Source organism: Cherax quadricarinatus, chromosome 37, assembly GCF_038502225.1.
Source record: "Cherax quadricarinatus isolate ZL_2023a chromosome 37, ASM3850222v1, whole genome shotgun sequence".
NCBI classification, from domain to species: domain Eukaryota; kingdom Metazoa; phylum Arthropoda; class Malacostraca; order Decapoda; family Parastacidae; genus Cherax; species Cherax quadricarinatus.
In genome coordinates this window covers 18,328,885-18,350,067 of record NC_091328.1, presented here as the reverse complement: position 1 = coordinate 18,350,067, position 21,183 = coordinate 18,328,885, and the positions used below count along the sequence as shown (strand labels likewise).

The 21,183-nt window shown below is 43.3% G+C and overlaps 1 protein-coding gene across 2 annotated transcripts in view; it reads left to right on the top strand.

The window, feature by feature from the left end:
• Positions 1-2,845: 2,845 nt before the first annotated feature.
• The window catches only part of LOC128701316 (Polypeptide N-Acetylgalactosaminyltransferase 1), a 631,487-nt gene continuing 613,149 nt past the window's right edge, over positions 2,846-21,183 (top strand). The window contains exon 1 of one of the 2 annotated variants that reach the window (XM_053794984.2): positions 2,846-3,799. In XM_053794984.2, the coding sequence (XP_053650959.2) occupies positions 3,201-3,799 (599 nt within the window). In that variant the 5' untranslated portion in view covers positions 2,846-3,200. The remainder of the gene's footprint in view (positions 3,800-21,183) is intronic. The other variant, XM_070091925.1, reaches the window with a different exon arrangement.

Here is a 21,183-nt window from a genome sequence, read left to right as displayed (position 1 = left end):
ATTTACATTTACCCCTGGCACCCCAAATTTACCTACTACTCCCTCCATAACATTTTTACCCACTTTAGCATTGAAATCCCCAACCACCATTACTCTCACACTTGATTCAAAACTCCCCACGCATTCACTCAACATTTCCCAGAATCTCTCTCTCTCCTCTACACTTCTCTCTTCTCCAGGTGCATACACGCTTACTATAACCCACTTTTCACATCCAATCTTTATTTTACTCCACATAATCCTTGAATTTATACATTTGTAGTCCCTCTTTTCCTGCCATAACTTATCCTTCAACATTATTGCACTCCTTCTTTAGCTCTAACTCTATTTGAAACCCCTGACCTAATCCCATTTATTCCTCTCCATTGAAACTCTCCCACCCCCTTTGTTTCACTTAAAGCCAGGACATCCAGTTTCTTCTCATTCATAACATCCACAATCATCTTTTTCTCATCATTTGCACAACATCCATGCACATTCAGACTTCCCACTTTGACAATTTTCTTCTTCTTATTCTTTTTAGTAATCTTTACAGGAAAAGGGGTTACTAGCCCATTGTTCCCGGCATTTTAGTTGACTTTTACAACACGCATGGCTTACGGAGGATTATTATTATAATCAAAAAGAAGCGCTAAGCCACAAGGACTATACAGCAGGCTTACGGAGGAAAGATTCTTATTCCACTTCCCCATGGATATAAAAGGAAAAGTAATAAGACCAAGAACTATTAAGATAAAATCAAAGAAAACTCAGATGAGTGTGTATAAATAAACGTGTACATGTATGTGTAGTGTGACCTAAGTGTAAGTAGAAGTATATATATATATAAATATATATATATATATATATATATATATATATATATATATATATATATGTATATATATACCTAGGTAGTAGGTTGGTAGACAGCAACCGCCCAGGGAGGTACTACCGTCCTGCCAAGTGAGTGTAAAACGTAAGCCTGTAATTGTTTTACATGATGGTAGGATTGCTGGTGTCCTTTTTTCTGTCTCATGAACATGCAAGATTTCAGGTACGTCTTGCTACTTCTACTTACACTTAGGTCACACTACACATACATGTACAAGCACATATATGCACACCCCTCTGGGTTTTCTTCTATTTTCTTTCTAGTTCTTATTCTTGTTTATTTCCTCTTATCTCCATGGGGAAGTGGAACAGAATTCTTCCTCCGTAAGCCATGTGTGTTGTAAGAGGCGACTAAAATGCCGGGAGCAAGGGGCTGGTAACCTCTTCTCCTGTATATATTACTAAATGTAAAAGGAGAAACTTTCGTTTTTCCTTTTGGGCCACCCCGCCTCGGTGGGATACGGCTGGTGTGTTGAAAGAAATATATATATATAGGATGGGGTCCACCTCTGGTGTAAATTGTGGGACCCATAGCCTCGGAGAAGTGCATAAAAAGGCTTCAAGGAAGAATATTTGGATTTCTTCCTGAAGCCGTTTGAATATTCCACTTCCCCTACCACCCCATCCTTTAGTACTATATATTTTTTTTACCAATAGGAATAGTTTATTACATAATATGGTACAGAAGATTTAAGAGATACATTGTTGATATAAAGGTGGCATATAAGGTACATGTTGTTACGTGTGTATCACCGATTATAAGGCGAAAATCTCGTCCAGCTCCTCAGAGCTGGGGCGTGTTCCCAAAATACAGCAGGCATTACCCCTTTGAACAGCCGCACTGAGCCGCTGGAACAGAAAACTAGCTGCCCTGGGATCCCTAGTTACCCTGATGAGTCTTTTTCCCAGCTCCTTAAGGAATTTAGATGCACTCTTTCCCCATGAGTCAAGGGTCTCTGAGCCTATGGGAACAAACATATAATGAACATATAATAATATTACCTTACTTACAGTAAATAAGTTCGCTTAAAGTGTAAGCCAAAATTACATACTAAGAAATTTAGTTACCCCTTGCGTGTGGGTGGGCCGGGGTTGGGTGGCATTATTGGGTGGGAGGGATTGGTATCCGAGGGTGGTGGTTGGGGGATAGGGAAGGGAGGGTCGAGGGGATTTTTACTGGGTGGGAGGGGTTAGGGAAAGGAGGGTTTAGGTGGGAATTATTGAGTAGAGACAGTAGGGAAACTGGATTTTTTATTTTACCAAAAAAAAAAAAAAAAGGATATCGCGTTGGGCTTCTACCCTATATGATAATCATTCAGTGGAAAGAAGGTTATTTCCCTCTCATATTTCATCATACAAGGTGTTGATATCTGTCAGCCTAAATTGGAAAACTTCAGTAGGTCAATGATATCGTCGAGTATTTATGCAAAGTTCATCAGCTACGGCAGCTTCAAGGGAGGTTCCTTGACGCTGGTGAGGGGCTCTTGATCTAGGGAATTGGGTCTGTGCTCCAGTTCCCTGAATTAAGCCTGAATACCTTCCATCCCCCCCCCTCCACATGCGCTGTGTAATCCTACGGGTTTAGCGCTCCTTCATTATTATTATTAACATTATTATTATTCAAAGGTTCCCTTCCAGTGTAGCTGGAGTTACTATCACTGGGAAATGTCATCTCTCAGGATAGCTTGAGAGAAATAAAACTGAAGAAATCTCCATCATCCCAGAGTGAGGGCAAGAGAAATTATACATTGGAGACAGAGGAATGAAACTAGTGGGAGAGGACTATGGATGCCATGAATTCAATACATCAGCAGATAAGGGTGGTGGTGGAGTTAGTGGGTGGGACGGGTAGTGAAGAGAGGGTTGTGGTGGGGATTGTTGGGTGGGAGGGATTGGGAAGGGAGTGTTGTGGTGGGGATGGAGGTGGTGCCTGAGGCTGCTGCTGCTGCTGCAGATATAGCCAGCGTTGGTTCAGTAATGTAGTGAAGGTGAGAAGACAGTGTGAGCACAGCCGTGGTCGGGTGTGTGTGTGCTCCTCTCCTCTACAACTCTGCTTGATAGAAACCTTGTTTGTTATAGCAACTTTGTTAATTTAGCTGTAAACGGTGCAGAAGTGAGAAACAGCGTTTTTAAAGGTGATCGACGTTCCTCTTCTACTGAATAAACGCGTGAAATATCAGATAGAAAGACATACTCGGAAGTTATTGAATATATATCTGTCACCAAAGTCCCGCACACTTTACGTTAAATTTTATAGTGTATGTAGTGTAGAAAATCCCGTGTAGGCAGGTGCCAGCATCTAGGAACTATCCTCCTGAAGCGGCTATATGATCAATTACCACCTGCATTTACCTAAGAAGATGGGTGTTAAACTATTCTATCCGCGAAGGCGTAGTTTCATCTTCAAAGTGCTAGCGTTTTGTACTTTTATTGGATTTGTTGGTCTTTGGTTTAAGAATGAAGACGTTGCAATTGAAAATGAGGACATAGCATTACGAAAGGTCCACAGAGAAGGACCCAATGACATTCTAGCTCTTGATAAGTCCAAGTCCAACAAGCTCTTAACCGAGGTACGTGAACCAGACAATCAAATTATAGATATTAAAGTGGAGAACCACGCGCCCGTCCACGAAGTACGCCTCCCACCTCCTAAAGTTCCCCATAATTTAGAAAACTTGAAGAAACCAGAAAGTAAACCTCACATTGTCAGCAAGGAAGAAAAGCTGGAGAAACTGAAGGCTGATCGTTGGTTTGCAGAAGACGAAATGAAAGTAGTTAAAGGCTTGGGAGAGATGGGAAAGGCTGTCAAACTCTCGGGTGAGGAAGGTAGATTAGCGGAGGAAGTCATGAAGAAGGAAGCGTTTAATCTTATCGCCAGTGATAAGATCTCACTGAATCGCTCTGTGCCGGACTCCCGAGATTCACTGTAAGTATTCACCTTGTGTTTTATGGTAATATTTTCTTTATTACACCATAAACCCTTCACTGACTGAAATGTTACGTGTCGTATTATATTTCCAAAATAATAACTTACGGTGTATCTCATTGGAATAAACGCATGAACAAACTCTGTTAAAGTTATATATGCTGCTGTATGACCCTAGTAAGTTTAGCTTTTTTTTATTACAATATTAAAGTTACAGTATGCTGTACAATAAAATATTCAGTTTATTGGAAATAACGCAAGTATTTTGGTTTAGCGCTTAGTTATGATTATGGTTTAGCGCTTCTTTTTTATAATAATAATATGATTATAATAATAATGACGCACTTATTTACTATGTTAGTGACGACCATCTATAGCTAGGCTATGTTAGATGGACGACCATCCTTAGCTGGATTAAGTTAAATGGACAGCCATTCACAGCTAGATTATTATGTGGACGACCACCCATAACCAGGTTAGATGGACGACCATCCATATCTAGGTCATGTTACGTGAACGACCACCCATAACCAGGTTAGATGGACGACCATCCATATTTAGGTCATGCTAGGTGAACGACTGCCCATAACCAGGTTAGATGGACGACCACCATCCATAGCTAGGCCTTGTTACGTGGACGACCACCCATAACCAGGTTAGATGGACCCCAATGGAAATAAATCACTTGAGTTTTTTTTTTTGGGGGGGGTTATCCTAGGTAATGTACACATGTTAATACGTAATACAAGTGTAATCTCCCAAAACTTTGGTAACCGTACTTGTTAAGTGGATAACCATCCATAGCTTGGCAGTATTAGATAGCCAAGCATTCATATCGAAGTTATGTTAGATGAACGACCATCCATAGCTAGGCAGCGTGAGTGGACGAACATCCGTAGTTAGACCAAGTTAGGTGACTGACCATTCATAGCTAGCCGTAAACCGTCTCTTGTGTAGACTAAACTATTGTTTCTCCCCGGGTTACAGTTTCAGGTATAGAAGTGTGCATCATTTCATAACTATTGACCTCACCCTGCAGTAGCTGATAGCTAACTACATCACCTTTGATCTTAAAATTACTTCTCATAGTACTATCTACCATGTTTTCCAAATTAAACCTAAAATGGATTGAATTTTATTTATGTACAGGTACACATAAGTACAGTTTACATAAATTTAGGTGATTACAATTATCATATATAGTAGCGTATAAGTTACCTACGATAACCCCCAAAAATGTCATCCGAAGTGACTTATTTCCACTGGAGTCCTTGTAATATCGTATTATTTAAAACCCAGCTCTAAGATACAGTAGAAATCAGACATGATTATAACCTTAAAAAATTAAACAGCTAAGTAACTTAACTGTGTGAAAATCGTTAGTTATGTAGAGGACTTCTGTACTAAATCAAAGGCTACTTGTCCAACAAAAATTTAGTGTTATTCCAGGGGCATTGCAGTATAGCTCAAGACTCGGACGTGGTTAATAGGCGTCCGTGCCCTTAGTGCAACCCTCTCGCCACACACTGTCCGTGATTCAGTCCCCGGGATGGGTGGTAACGTTGGGCACGTTTCCTTACATCTGTTGTCCTTGTTCACCTAGCAGTAAGTAGGTACTTGGGTTTTAGCCGACTGGTGTGGGTTACATCCTTGGGGACATGGTTGAAGGACTAATGGAAATAAGACGGCCCCCAATGACACTGTCTTTTTTGGGTTTACCCTCCGGGTTAAAAATCCTAACAAATCTTAACTTACCTTGCTGAATTATCTTAGTGCATTGTTGTGTGGTGATTCCGATTTTTTTTTTAAATCTGACGTAAAAACCTAGCTCTGGCGGGCCACCGGATGTTAACCACTTAACAGATATTTATCAGAACTGACTTAACGCGTAGTTTTGATTGTAATAGTAATAATAATAAAATCAGAAACACACTTGTCCACTGTAACTCTTGACATCAAAATACCACTACCACCATTACTAAATTTTGTGTCCATATGACCCAATCACAGTACTAATTTTGATGATATACTAATTCACACCACTGTATGCCCGTACTAGAAACGTTCTTCACAAGATAGGGGCGGACCCTAAAAAATCCCCTCAGCCCAACAATAAAATAATAATAATAACGTTGCTTCAAAACAAGTCCCCTAGTCCTCCTTCCAGCCAGATAGCCCCACCCAAGCATCCCTACTATAGAAATCTTGGCTATATACTATATTAGCTTCAAACCCGAAGAAGCTAATTAGTCACGATGGATCTCTGCTTATTTAACAAGATGTAAATATCATGGGCTTGAAGGTCCTCTACCTTGAATTGTTTTAACCACACTGTGTTGCTGTTAAAGAGGCTAAGATCACTTAGCAGGGTTGAACCCCACTTGTGGTGCAAAATGTCACCATTATAAAGATGATATACCTTTTATGTATTCTCTAGCTGCCTGCGCTACACTCCCACTAGGTCTGTGTCTCATTTAATGCTTGTAGGGCTTGATAAAATGCAGAACGAAGTGATGAGGACCATCCATGAAAATCTGTTTACCTTCAAAACACGTAACATGCTCAAATAACTATACTTTTAACTTAAAAAAACATATAGCTCAAAGAAATATCCTCAGTGAAATTATGCGTAAGCAAACCTATCCTAAACCTTGCACAGAAATCCTCCAAACTTTTTTCAGGACTGGTGAGTACTTCGCCAGATGGATCATAAACACTGCTAATTATCTCCTAATGAATCACACCACAATCTATACCACGTAAAACAACAGTGGCATTTCCTTGTACCATGAAAACTTACGTATAATGAAATCAGTACCTCCTTCCCCTTTCCTCCAAAGAACCTTATTAACAGTCCAAGCTTCGTCCTGAAGCCAATCATGATGCCTTAAGTTAAACACATGGCAGAACATTCTCTTTCCCAGACTCTACAGTAAGCTGTTGGATCATTCTCTCTCAGATTATACAGTAAGCTGCGAGAGTATTCTCTCCCAGACTATACAGTAAGCTGCTGGAGTATTTTTCTCCCAGGCTATACATAAGATAAGCTGCTGGGGTATTCTTCGCAGGCTATACATAAGCTGCTAGAGCATTCTCTCCCAGACTATACAGTAAACTGCTGGCTCTATCCACCAACCTATCAATTGCAGCTGGGAGTACCGTTACGAAACATAGCGATGGATCCCATCTAGAGATGGGGGACTCACGGAAATAACTGGGCTTCCACCCTCCATGCTGAACTGTTACCTGTACTCGTTGTACGAAAGTGTTCATGCGTGCAACCTTAATTTGTAAGTGAATGTCATCCTAAAGTTAATGGGGTTTCAAGCCTATCGACTACACCAGGGTCATGAAGGCTGCACGGTAACCTTTTTACCACTTGACAGGAATACTTTTATCTCTAAAATAAGGATTAAAATAAACTCTCAGCATATAAACGCTGAGAAAAATACACCGTTCAGTTATGTGTGTGGGACATGGTTGTAGCATTATTGTGTCCATGGCCAGGCACGGCTTTGGTAGTTTTATTATTATTATTATTATTATTATTATTATTATTATTATTATTATTATTATTATTTAATTTACACTTGGAAAATTGCACGGGATTTGACTCAAACCTGCACACAGAAATCACTCCCTTCGAAAGCAAGAGGCTCGGCAGACGGTGTGAAATACCCACAATCAAAAGCAAGGTTACCACGAATACAATTAAAAGATAACACAATAAGTGTAAGGGGACCAAAACTTTAACACTGTTCCATGATGAATAAGGGGAATTACCAACATGACTGTCTTCGGGACGGAACTTTGTAAGATCCTTGACTTTCAGGGAATTTCGAGAGTCAAGGACCTCCACTGCTTAGCCTCCTTCCAGACCATGTCTCCTAGTGAATGGCCCGATCTACTATGCTGTTAGACTACTGCCACCTGCATTAAGTCCAGCATACACACCATAGCCCTGCTAATCAAGAACTGACATGAAGAACTTGTTGTTCCCTTTTGAAGACGGCTAGGGGTCTTTTGGTAATTCCACTTATGTATGAAGGGATTGTTGAAAAGTGTTGGTTCATTTAATTTTATTGTTTTACCCTTAAACTCAGAGTATTCATGGCACCTCTGCTTTTCTTTACGGATATTTTCTTTCACCATTTTTAGAACTCGTTGTCGTAGGAAGTGATCAGTGATTTCAGTGTTTGGGTTTGGGACCAAGCCTGATGTAGGATGGGTTCGAGGATATAAATGGAGGAAAATGGAATAATCGATTGTTCAGCCTGGGTTTATTTATTGAGAAGAAAATGGTGTGAAATCTGCCAGCGTATTCTGCTTCACTGATGCCTGCATCCTAACTGCTTCATGCCCACTGACGGTGCCGGGGTACGAACTCATGCAGGCCAGAGTCGTTGACTTATAGTGACTCCGATTAAGCCTTTACATTCTTATTACGTGACACTAGGTAATGGTATCCTACCTAACATTCTGATATGGCATACCACTGACAATCCCTCCAGAATTTTCTAGGTATAAATTATGATGCATCATTCTCGTCTACATTTCAAGGAGTACAGCTCGAGAGACTTCAAACATTCCTAGTAATTTAGATGTCTGACTGAATTTATTCGGGAGTGAAGATTGATTACAAATTCTCCAGGTGTGCGATTTCGCTTGCCTTGTTGTATACTAGAGAACAAGTGACTTGAAAAGTATCATCAGCTTGTCATCTCTTGTTTTAAAGGTTGTTATCCAGCTTATCATTTCCTTGCAGTTGTGATAATGACACTGTTGTGATCCTAGAAAGTGAGATCCTGTAATATTATTACTTCTAAATTTCCACATGTTCGTCTTTCACTCTATTGAATGGTTAATTTTATACTTTGTTCCAGTTTCTATATTCCTCAGTTTTTCCATATTAGACTGAAATTTTTTATTGAACACCATAATCTTGTCAGTGGCCCACTGGAAGACTCGGTTTGTATGAGCCTGGAGAGTCACTGTAGCCTTAACGGATGCCAATCTCATACAAATTCTAGTTATCATTTGTAATGTATAATACGATGCTATGAAATATGTCTCTGTGTTAGATATAAGAAGAATCTTAAACTAAATGGTTATAACTATGACCATAGTTATAAGCCAGCGAAGACCTCGGTCAGATGACCAAAAGCTCCAACGGCTAAGACACGTCAGGAAACACTTGTCCTCTTTCGTGACGAACCTTGCCTAACCTAACCTGTTAGATATGAGAAAGAGAACGAGGATGAAAAAGAGAACGGGAACAGAGTTTTTCACTATGGCAGCCTCTAATAAAACTGTTCTCTCTTTGTGGTCTGTCCATTAGAAGTTAAAAATTCATCTGCCCCACTTTTTCTTTAATTAATTTGTATGCAATTTGTGCGCCAATACACCATGATCGCACGTCAAGGCTTTTACACACATCTGCATTTTGTCAGTCAGTGCCTCTTAAGACCATGTCGAAATGATCCAGTAGTTGCAAGAGGAAGGAGCGACATACAGTGAGCCCAGTCTTCACTGGGCTGTGCAGTTGTCGTCAATACATGTGTCTAATAATCTTGCTTTTCAAAACTCTTTCAAAGATTTTTAGTAATGTAGGACGTTATCGACATTGATCTACATTTTTTTGTGATTACTTTGCTGCCATCTTTGTGGAGTGAGGCTATATCTGTTGTTTTTAATGGCTCGTGTCCAGATTCCATTTCTATAGACATGGTCTGGAACCACGCTGCACAGATGTTCACCCTTGAAGGCATATCTAGGTAAACTTAAGGTAATTCATGTATTATTATTATTATTAGTAGTAGTAGTAGTATTAGTAGTAGTAGTATTGGAGAGAACTCCATCAAGGGGCTGGCTAGGGGCTCTTGATCCGAAGAATTGAACCTGACTTCCCCTCCCTTGGAACGAACCTGATTGCCTGCTTCCCCCTGGTGCTGTACAATTCGCCACTCAAGGTAGAAACGACACTAGCAGAACCTGTGTTTATTTTGACAGAGCTTCAATCATAGTTGAACGCGTCAAGTCTATCAAGCTATGGAGATAAATGGTATTAAATACCTACATGACAGAAAAATAGACACAAATATGGTATAGTGCGATCCTTTGTTGGCTACGTTTCACCCACACAGTGGGCTTTATCAAGTCACAAACAGATCTACCTGGGTAAAGAGTATATATAGTGTGCAGAATCAAGTGGAGAATGTTGGGTAGGCTGTATGAGAGACGGACCAGCGGGCGAAACGTACTCAATAAAGGATTGCATTGTACTACATTTGTATTATTTTTCTGTCTACCAATTTAACTTACCCATTTGCAGCTTTATTGTTTTTTTCTTATTTTGTTTTTTTCAGATTAATTCACAACTAACTGTCTGTTATTTTAAAACGTGAATTAAAATGCAGGTCAGTCCCTTTTCTTTTCTGATGAACGATTTAATTAAAGTGTCTGCTCCAAAAATAGTAGTCACAGGAATTATAGACAAATAAATGGATGTGTTACTGTGGCTGCTGTCTCCCTAAGGTGTGTGTGTGTACTCACCTCACCTAATTGTGGTTACAGGGGTCGAGACTCAGCTCCTGGCCCCGCCTCTTCACTGAACGCTACTAGGTCCTCTCTCTCCCTGCTCCATGATCTTTATCATACCTCGGCTTAAAGCTATGTATGGTTCCTGCCTCCACTACCTCGCTTGCTAGACTATTCCACTTCTTGACTACTCTATGACTGAAGAAATACTTCCTAACATCCATTTGACTCATCTGAGTCTTCAACTTCCAGGTGTGACCCCTTGTTTCTGTGTCCCATCTCTGGAACATCCTGTCTCTGTCCACCTTGTCTATTCCACGCAGTATTTTGTATGTCGTTATCATGTCCCACCTAACCCTCCTGTCCTCCAGTGTCGTCAGGCCGATTTCCCTTAACCTTTCTTCGTAGGACTTTCCCCTTAGCTCTGGAACTAACCTTGTCGCAAACCTTTGTACTTTCTCCAATTTCTTGACGCGGTTGATCAAGTGTGGGTTCCAAACTGGTGATGCATACTCCAGTATGGGCCTGACGTACACGGTGTACAGTGTCTTGAATGATTCCTTACTAAGGTATCGGAACGCTGTTCTCAGGTTTGCCAGGCGCCCATATGCTGCAGCAGTTATCTGGTTGATGTGTGCTTCCGGAGACGTGCTCGGTGTTATACTCACTCCAAGATCTTTCTCCTTGAGTGAGGTTTGCAGTCTTTGGCCACCTAGCCTATACTCCGTCTGCGGTCTTCGTTACCCTTCCCCGATCTTCATGACTTAACATTTGGTGGGGTTAAATTCGTGAAGCCAGTTGCTGAACCAGGTGTGTGTGTGTGTGTGTGTGTGTGTGTGTGTGTGTGTGTGTGTGTGTGTGTGTGTGTGTGTGTGTGTGTGCGTGTGTGTGTGTGTGTGTGTGTGTGTGTGTGTACGTACTCACTTCACCTAATTGTGGTTGCAGGTCCTCTCCCTGCTCCATGAGCTTTATCATACCTCGTCTTAAAGCTATGTATGGTTCCTGCCTCCACTACATCACTTACTAGACTATTCCACTTCCTGACTACTCTGACTGAAGAAATACTTCCTAACATCGTGTGTGTGTGTACTCACCTAATTGTGGTTGCAAGGGTCGATTCATAGCTCCTGGCCCTGGCCTCTTCACTGGTCGCCACTAGGTTCACTCTCTCCCTGCTCCATGAATTTTATCAAACCTCGTCTTAAAACTATGTATGGTTCCTGCCTCCGCTACATCACTTTCCAGACCATTCCACTTACTGACGATTCTGTGACTGAAGAAATACTTCTTAACATCCCTTTGACTTATCTGAGACTTCAGCTTCCAATTGTGACCCTTTAATGCTGTGTCCCATCTCTGAAACATCCTGTCCCTATCCACCTTGTCGATTCCTCTCAGTATTTTTTATGTCGTTATCATGTTTTCCCTATCTCGCCTGTCGATTTCCCTTAACCTCTCCTCGTAGAACATGCCCCTTAGCTCCGGGACTAGTCTTGTTGCAAACCTTTGCACTTTCTCTAATTTCTTGACGTGCTTGACCAGGTGTGGGTTCATGGTGTACAGAGTCTTGAACGATTCCTTACAGAAGTATCGAAACGCTATACCTAAGTTTGCTAGTCGCCCATAAGCTGCAGCAGTTATTTGGTTGACGTGCACCTCAGTAGATGTGCTTGGTATTATGCTAACCCCAAGGTTCTTTTCCTTGAATGAGGTTTGCAGTCTTTCGCCCCCCTAGATTGTACTCTGTCAGCGGTCTTCTTTGTCCTTCCCCGATCTTCATGACTTTGCACTTGGTGGGTTAAACTCTAGGAGCCAGTTTCTCGACAAGGCTTGCAGCCTGTCCAGATCTCTTTGTAATCCTGCCTGATCCTCATCCAGTTGAATTTTCCTCATTAACTTCGCATTGTCTGCAAACAGGGACACTTCTGAATCTATCCCTTCCATCATGTCATTCACATATACCAGAAATAGCACTGGTCTGAGGACTGACCCCTGTGGGACCCCGCTCGTCACAGGCGTCCACTCTAACACCTCGTCACCTACCATGACTTGTTGCCTTCCTGTCAAGTATTCTCCAGCCCATTGCAGTGCCTTCCCTGTTATACCTACCTAATCCTCTAACTTTTTGTGTGGAACTCTGTCGAAAGCCTCCTTACAGTCCAAGAAAATGCAGTCTACTCTCTCTCTCTCTCTCTCTCTCTCTCTCTCTCTCTCTCTCTCTCTCTTTTGTTTCTGTCACCTTGTCGTAAAACTCCAGTAGGTTTGTGACACAGGGTGTGTGTGTATGTGTGTGTATATGTGTGTGTGTGTGTGTGTGTGTGTGTGTGTGTGTGTGTGTGTGTGTGTGTGTGTGTGTACTCACCTAGTTCTCACCTAGTTGAGGTTGCAGGGGTCGAGTCCAAGCTCCTGGCCCCGCCTCTTCACTGGTCGCTACTAGGTCACTCTCCCTGAACCATGAGCTTTATCGTACCTCTGCTTAAAGCTATGTATGGATCCTGCCTCCACTACATCGCTTCCCAAACTATTCCACTTCCTGACTACTCTGTGGCTGAAGAAATACTTCCTAACATCCCTTTGATTCATCTGTGTCTTCAGCTTCCAACTGTGTCCCCGTGTTGCTGTGTCCAGTCTCTGGAACATCCTGTCTTTGTCCACCTTGTCAATTCCTCTCAGTGTAAGTCGTTATCATGTCCCCCCTATCTGTCCTGTCCTCCAGTGTCGTCAGGTTGATTTCCCTTAACCTCTCCTCATAGGACACACCTCTTAACTCTGGGACTAGTCTTGTTGCAAACCTTTGCACTTTCTCTAGTTTCTTTACATGCTTGGCTAGGTGTGGGTTCCAAACTGGTGCCGCATACTCTAATATGGGTCTAACGTACACGGTGTACAGGGTCCTGAACGATTCCTTATTAAGATGTCGGAATGCTGTTCTGAGGTTTGCCAGGCGCCCATATGCTGCGGCAGTTATTTGGTTGATGTGCGCTTCAGGAGATGTGCCTGGTGTTATACTCACCCCAAGATCTTTTTCCTTGAGTGATGTTTGTAGTCTTTGGCCCCCTAGACTGTACTCCGTCTGCGGTCTTCTTTGCCCTTCCCCAATCCTCATGACTTTGCACTTGGTGGGATTGAACTCCAGGAGCCAGTTGCTGGACCAGGTCTGCAGCCTGTCCAGATCCCTTTGTAGTTCTACCTGGTCTTCGATCGAATGAACTCTTCTCATCAACTTCACGTCATCTGCAAACAGGGACACCTCGGAGTTTATTCCTTCCGTCATGTCGTTCACAAATACCAGAAACAGCACTGGTCCTAGGACTGACCCCTGTGGGACCCCGCTGGTCACAGGTGCCCACTCTGACACCTCGCCACGTACCATTACTCGCTGCTGTCTTCCTGACAAGTATTCCCTGATTCATTGCAGTGCCTTCCCTGTTATCCCTGCTTGGTCCTCCAGTTTTTGCACTAATCTCTTTTGTGGTACTGTGTCAAAAGCCTTCTTGCAGTCCAAGAAAATGCAATCCACCCACCCCTCTCTCTCTTGTCTTACTGCTGTCACCATGTCATAGAACTCCAGTAAGTTTGTGACACAGGATTTCCCATCTCTGAAACCATGTTGGCTGCTGGTGATGAGATCATTCCTTTCTAGATGTTCCACCATTCTTCTCCTGACAATCTTTTCCATGATTTTGCATGCTATACATGTCAGTGACACTGGTCTGTAGTTTAGTGCTTCATGTCTGTCTCCTTTTTTAAAGATTGGGACCACATTTACTGTCTTCCATGCCTCAGGCAATCTCCCTGTTTCGATAGATGTATTGAATATTGTTGTTAGGGGTACACATAGTGCCTCTGCTCCCTCTTTCAGGACCCATGGAGAGATGTTATCTGGCCCCATTGTCTTTGAGGTATCTAGCTCACTCAGAAGCCTCTTCACTTCTTCCTCGGTTGTGTGTACTGTGTCCAGCACATGGTGGTGTACCCCACCTCTCCGTCTTTCTGGAGCCCCTTCTGTCTCCTCTGTGAACACTTCTTTGAATCTCTTGTTGAGTTCCTCACATACTTCATGGTCATTTCTTGTTGTCTCTCCTCCTTCCTTCCTTAGCCTGATTACCTGGTCCTTAACGGTTGTTTTCTTCCTGATGTGGCTGTATAACAGCTTCGGGTCAGATTTGGCTTTTGCTGCTATGTCATTTTCATATTGACGTTGGGCCTCCCTTCTTATCTGTGCATATTCGTTTCTGGCTCTTCGACTGCTCTCCTTATTCTCCTGGGTCCTTTGCCTTCTATATTTCTTCCATTCCCTAGCACACTTGGTTTTTGCCTCCTTGCATCTTTGGGTGAACCATGGGCTCATCCTGGCTTTTTCATTATTCCTGTTACCCTTGGGTACAAACCTCTCCTCAGCCTCCTTGCACATTGTTGCTACATATTCCATCATATCATTAACTGGCTTCCCTGCCAGTTCTCTGTCCCACTGAACCTCATTCAGGAAGTTCCTCATTCCTGTGTAGTCCCCTTTCCTGTAGTTAGGTTTCATTTGTCCTTGCCTTCCTGCTTCCCCCTCCACTTGTAGCTCTACTGTGTATTCGAAGCTCAAAACCACATGATCGCTGGCCCCAAGGGGTCTTTCGTATGTGATGTCCTCAATATCTGCACTACTCAAGGTGAATACTAAGTCCAGTCTTGCTGGTTCATCCTTTCCTCTCTCTCTTGTAGTGTCCCTTACGTGTTGGTACATGAAGTTTTCCAGTACCACCTCCATCAACTTAGCCCTCCATGTATCTTGGCCCCCATGTGGCTCCAAGTTCTCCCATTCGATCTCCTTGTGGTTAAAGTTGCCCATGATCAGGAGCTTTGCCCTGCATGCATGAGCTCTTCTGGCCACTGCAGCCAGTGTGTCAACCATCGCTCTATTGCTCTCGTCATACTCTTGCCTTGGCCTCCTGCTGTTCTGTGGTGGGTTATACATCACTGCAATTATCACCTTGGGACCACCAAAGTGAAGCGTTCCCGCTATGTAATCACTTTCTTCTCCGCTCTCTCCTCTCTCCAGCTCATCAAAATTCCATCGGTGTTTGATCAGCAATGCCACTCCACCCCCCCCCCTGTTCCTTCTGTCTTTTCTCAGGATCTGGTATCCCGCTGGAAAGATGGCATCTGTTATCATACCTGTAAGCTTGGTTTCTGTGATCGCTATGATGTCTGGTGATGCCTCTTTGACTCTTTCGTGCCACTCCTCCCACTTGTTTGTTATTCCATCAGCGTTTGTGTACCATACCTTCAGTTTCCTTTCCAACACTGTGGTTTGGGGGGCCTGTGGGGGTGGGAGACCTGGTAGCATACTGTGGGATTCTATGGTTGGGGGTTGGGTGGAAGCTGTGGGTATGGATTGTATTGTGTGTTGGGATGGTGTGATAGGTTATGGGGTTCTGAGGATAGTTGTGTGTGTGCTTGCCCTTGCTGCTCTGTTCTGCTCTGACTGACCTCTGCTGGTTCCATCCTTGTCTCCTTTCCTAGCTCCTTTCGCTTTTTTGTCCTCTCCTTCAGCTGCTTTCTCTCTGTTTGTGTTCTGTCTCTGTCTAGGAACACCTTCTTGTACTCTTCCGAACTTTTCAACCGTGGTTTCTCTTGGAGGATCCTGTTCCGCACTGTTTCCATCCTGAGAATCAGCTTGATCGGTCGGTTTCTCCCCTTCAAGTACCCCCCTATTCTCTGAAAATTTACAATCTCATCCATGTCTTCTCACCCTATTTCTGTGATGATTTTCTCAATCTCCTTTCTTTCTTCCTGCCGTCTTTCAGTGTTTGTCCTTTTCTCTCTCTCCCGAAGCCCATGGATAATCACTGATTTTGCCCTTTCCTCCTCCCATTGCCTCTTCCTCTGTGACTCTGGTTCCTGTCTGTATGTGGTCATTTTCTCCCTTGATTTTTCCAGTGGCTCTTGGTAGCATGGTTGTGCCTCAGCATTCGACCTATCTCCCTCTCCATCTGCACCCATCTGCTCTTCCCTTCCACTCCCTGGCCCTTCTTTGCAGGCTGATATGACCTTAGCATAATTCATATCTCCTTCCTTCCTGTTCAGCCTCTCATCATCGTATGGTGTGTCTTCTCTGGTCACTACCCCTGAGACTTGCTTCAGCCTGTTTACCTCAAATTCTAGGACCTTTACCCTGGCTACTGCAGTTTCGACTTGTGCCTCCCAATTCTTCGTCTCCTTCTCCATCCTCTTTTCCCATTTCACAGAGAGCTCTTTCTCCATTTTTTCAGAAAGCTCTCCTAATTTTCTCTCCCATTCTTGCTCTATCCTTTTCCACTGTTCCTCCATCCATTCCTCCCTACCAGTACCATTGTCATCTGATCACTGATTCCTGCGAGTCCCAACCATTTTTTTTTAATGAAAGAGAGAGAGAAAGAGAAAGACAAAAAGAAAAAGGGGGAGAGAGTGAGAGATAGGGAGAGAGAGAGAAGGGGAGCCTAGAAGGAGGGGAAAAGAAGGGAAAAAGGGGGAGAAAGTGAGAGAGGGAAAAGGTAAGAGAGAGGGGGGAGTGACAAGGGAAGAGAGAGAGAGAGAGAAAAGAAGAGGAAGAGAGTAAGAGAGGAAGAGAGAGAGGGAGAGAGAGAGAGGAAGAGAGAGAAAGAGTGAAAGGAAGAGAGAGGATGAGAGAAAGGGGGAGAAAGAGAGAGAGAGAGAGAGAGAGAGAGAGAGAGAGAGAGAGAGAGAGAGAGAGAGGAAGAGAGAGGAGAGGAGAGGGAGAGAGATGGGGGGGGGAAAGGAAGGGTTATAGGGTCACTTCACAGGAAGGTGTAAAATCCTGTATATGTGTGTGTGTGTGTCTATATATGTGTGTGTGTGTGTCTGTATGTGTGTGTGTGTGTGTTTGTGTGTGTGTGTGTGTGTGTGTGTGTGTGTGTGTGTGTGTGTGTGTGTGTGTGTGTGTGAATATGTGTGTGTGTGCATATGTGTGTGTGTGTGTGTGTGTGTGCTACAGCTATTCAAGTGCCTAACAACAGTGCTGTTCTCCCCAAGTGTGTGTGCATATGTTTATGTAAACAGTCCTTATTTCCCACGTATGTACTACATATGTATTGTATATGTACCTGATCTCTTGGTTCCCACTGTACTCTTATGCGTTTAAAATTACGTTCAAAAATAAATACACTAGGCTTCGCCTATATGCCGCTACCTCTAAATTCTATTAAATGCCAGTAAATGCTGCTTATTCTAATTCTGATAGCTCGAGGAGAGTGACCCCTAATTCCAGCTAGAGACAGGTACTATTGACCCCATGCAACTCAAACTAGGTGAATATTACTTGCGGCTGGCAGTGGAGTTACGTTGCGGGTCTGTCCTGTCCCAGAAGTTGATGTTTGATGCTCCTCGGTAATTTTTCCACTAACTTCCTGTATGCACTATAGTCTCTAGCTCTTCTAATTTTTTCACTCACTCACTGTATTTACTGACACATCTATACATATCTCTTATCTCCCTGGTCTTGAGTCGCACTTATTCTTCAAAATACCCCACTGCGTTATTATGGCAACACTATTTAGGCCTGACACAACCGTTCACCCTTCCAACGGCCTCCACTAAACACTCAGCAACTATTTCCTTTGTTTTCTTTTCTGTGATCACTTATATTTCCTTTTTTCGGGGCTTAAGGGATTATATGCACTCTCATGCGTGCACACGCCTATATCCCACACTCTATTCCTTATGGTACAGTCAGAAATTATCACCAAAACACGAGCTCAAACCGCGTGACTCCTCCACGAGTGTGTGTGTGTACACTCACCTAGTTGAGGTTGCAGGAGTCGATTCCAAGCTCTTGGCCCCACCTCTTCACTGGTTGCTACTAGGTCACTCTCCCTGAACCGTGAGCTTTATCATACCTCTGCTTAAAGCTATGTATGGATCTTGCCTCCACTACATCGCTTCCCAAACTGTTCCACTTCCTTACTACTCTGTGGCTGAAGAAATACTTTCTAACATCCCTGTGATTCATCTGTGTCTTCAACTTTCAACTGTGTCCCCTTGTTGCTGTGTCCCATCTCTGGAATATCCTGTCTTTGTCCACCTTGTCAATTCCTCTCAGTATTTTATATGTCGTTATCATGTGTCCCCTATCTCTCCTGTCCTCCAGTGTCATCAGGTCGATTTTCCTTAACCTCTCCTCGTAGGACATACCTCTTAGCTCTGGGATTAGTCTTGTTGCAAACCTTTGCACTTTCTCTAGTTTCTTTATGTACTTGGCTAGGTGTGGGTTCCAAACTGGTGCCGCATACTCTAATATGGGCGTAACGTAGACGGTGTACAGGGTCGTGAACGATTCCTTATTAAGATGTCGGAATGCTGTTCTGAGGTTTGCTAGGCGCCCATATGCTGCAGCAGTTATTTGGTTGATGTGCGCTTCAGGAGATGTGCCTGGTGTTATACTCACCCCAAGATCTTTTTCCTTGAGTGAGTTTGTAGTCTCTGGCCCCCTAGACTGTACTTCGTCTGCGGTCTTCTTTGCCCTTCCCCAATCTTCATGACTTTGCACTTGGTGGGGTTGAACTCCAGGATCCAATTGCTTGACCAGGTCTGCAGCCTGTCCAGATCCCTTTGTAGTTCTGCCTGGTCTTCGATCGAATGAATTCTTCTCATCAACTTCACGTCATCTGCAAACAGGGACAATTCGGAGTCTATTGCTTCCGTCATGTCGAAACAGCACTGGTCCTAAGACTGACCCCTGTGGGACCCTGCTGGTCACAGGTGCCCACTCTGACACCTCGCCACGTACCATGACTCGCTGCTGTCTTCCTGACAAGTATTCCCTGATCCATTGTAGTGCCTTCCCTGTTATCCTGCTTGGTCCTCCAGTTTTTGCACTAATCTCTTGTGTGGAACTGTCAAACGCCTTCTTGTAGTCCAAGAAAATGCAATCCACCCACCCCTCTCTCTCTTGTCTTACTGCTGTCACCATGTCATAGAACTCCAGTAGGTTTGTGACACAGGATTTCCCGTCCCTGAAACCATGTTGGCTGCTGTTGATGAGATCATTCCTTTCTAGGCATTCCACCACTCTTCTCCTGATAATCTCCTCCATGACTTTGCATACTATACATGTCAGTGACACTGGTCTGTAGTTAAGTGCTTCATGTCTGACTCCTTTTTTAAAGATTGGGACTACATTTGCTGTCTTCCATGCCTCAGGCAATCTCCCTGTTTCGATAGATGTATTGAATATTGTTGTTAGGGGTACACATAGCGCCTCTGCTCCCTCTCTCAGGACCCATGGAGAGATGTTATCCGGCCCCATTGCCTTTGAGGTATCTAGCTCACTCAGAAGCCTCTTCACTTCTGTGTGTGTGTGTGTGTGCCTCATCAACCCATCCTCTCAGGTTGTTCCTGGAGGATTCTGCATGGAGGTTGTTCTGGGGTCAACGCCCCCGCGGCCAGCAGTGCTCCTAATGTTCTTTTGATTAGTTTAAATTATGTTAGATAACTCGTGGTTATTTTAAGTGGCCAAACTTCCCAACTGGATAACCTACCAACGTCGATGAGTCTGAAGGATAAGGTTTTGAGAGGATTTTTAACCCGAGGTAGTGAGTACTCTATGTACTTACCTTTGTGGTTGTAGGGGTCGATTCACAACTCTTGTTAGCCACCCAGGATAACCTACGTCAGTGCGTTATCGAATAGCTTAGGCCAGTTGGTGACCTTGACCTGCCTAGCATGGGCCAGTAGGCCTGCTTCAGTGTTCATTATGTTCTTATATGAAAAATTTAACAGTCAATGAAAGTTCGTGAGGTGGGACCTGGTAGACGAAGCTCAACTCTACAAGCACATGTACCATGTGAATATGCACTCCATTTCAGGATTTATACGGTACAAGCAGGTCGTAGCCCTAAACTCAACAACAACAACATCAACGACAACCTGTCTCTAGAAATCACAAATCGGGTGGGGATTGAATCCATGGCAATCATGTTATTACAATTTCGTGAGACCTGTCTCCAGATGTTTCCATTTCATCCTCTTCTACTTCTGGGGATGTGCTTGTAGCCTCCTCACCCCCCATGCACCGGATGCTGGCTTGCCTGGTGATGGGGCCGTGTGCTTGTGACCACCACTGTCCTCGTTGTTGATATAGTCCACATGTAAACAGCCCCTCACATGTTGCCTCTGCCTATCTCAGTGTGATCATGTCCCCACTGCACTTCCTGGGACCTTCCTCCCACAATACTTGTGGCTCGGTTGTATTATTCTGTTGCTTAAATATTCACTCCATACAACCGAAGCTCAATACTAAATACCTATCAAGGCTCAGGCACTGAAGATCTCAAAATTGTTTCCACTGCTTCAACTGTCTCCATTAAATTAGCCGCATTTGTATTAGTTGGTAAAAATCTGCTGCGCAAGCCAGATGTCAAGTATTAATATGATACCCAGGTGGAAATAAATGGTATAAAATACCGACACAATGGAAATATTATACTGCTTATGTGTTCATATTTCCATGATACCCAGGTGTTGCTCATGTGTCTTAATCATTAACTTCTCGGTACTGTACACCATTTTTGTAATGATACTTATTACTACAGCCATTCTTCAACTTAACTTCTGTGTCTACATTAATTTCAAGTTGACTCATTAAAAGTTGGTGGGTTTCTGACTGGTTCTTCAGCTGGTGTTCCACAAGGTACTCTTTAGTCTTCTCTTTTTTTCTGATATTTGTTACTGATCTTCGTGGTACATGCAATACTCTCCACTGTCATGCTGATGACTTCACGTTGGACTCTGTACATCAATTATAGTCTTCCCGCAGCTCTTAACCAGCGTCTCTCGCGGTTATTAGACGGAGGATTGAG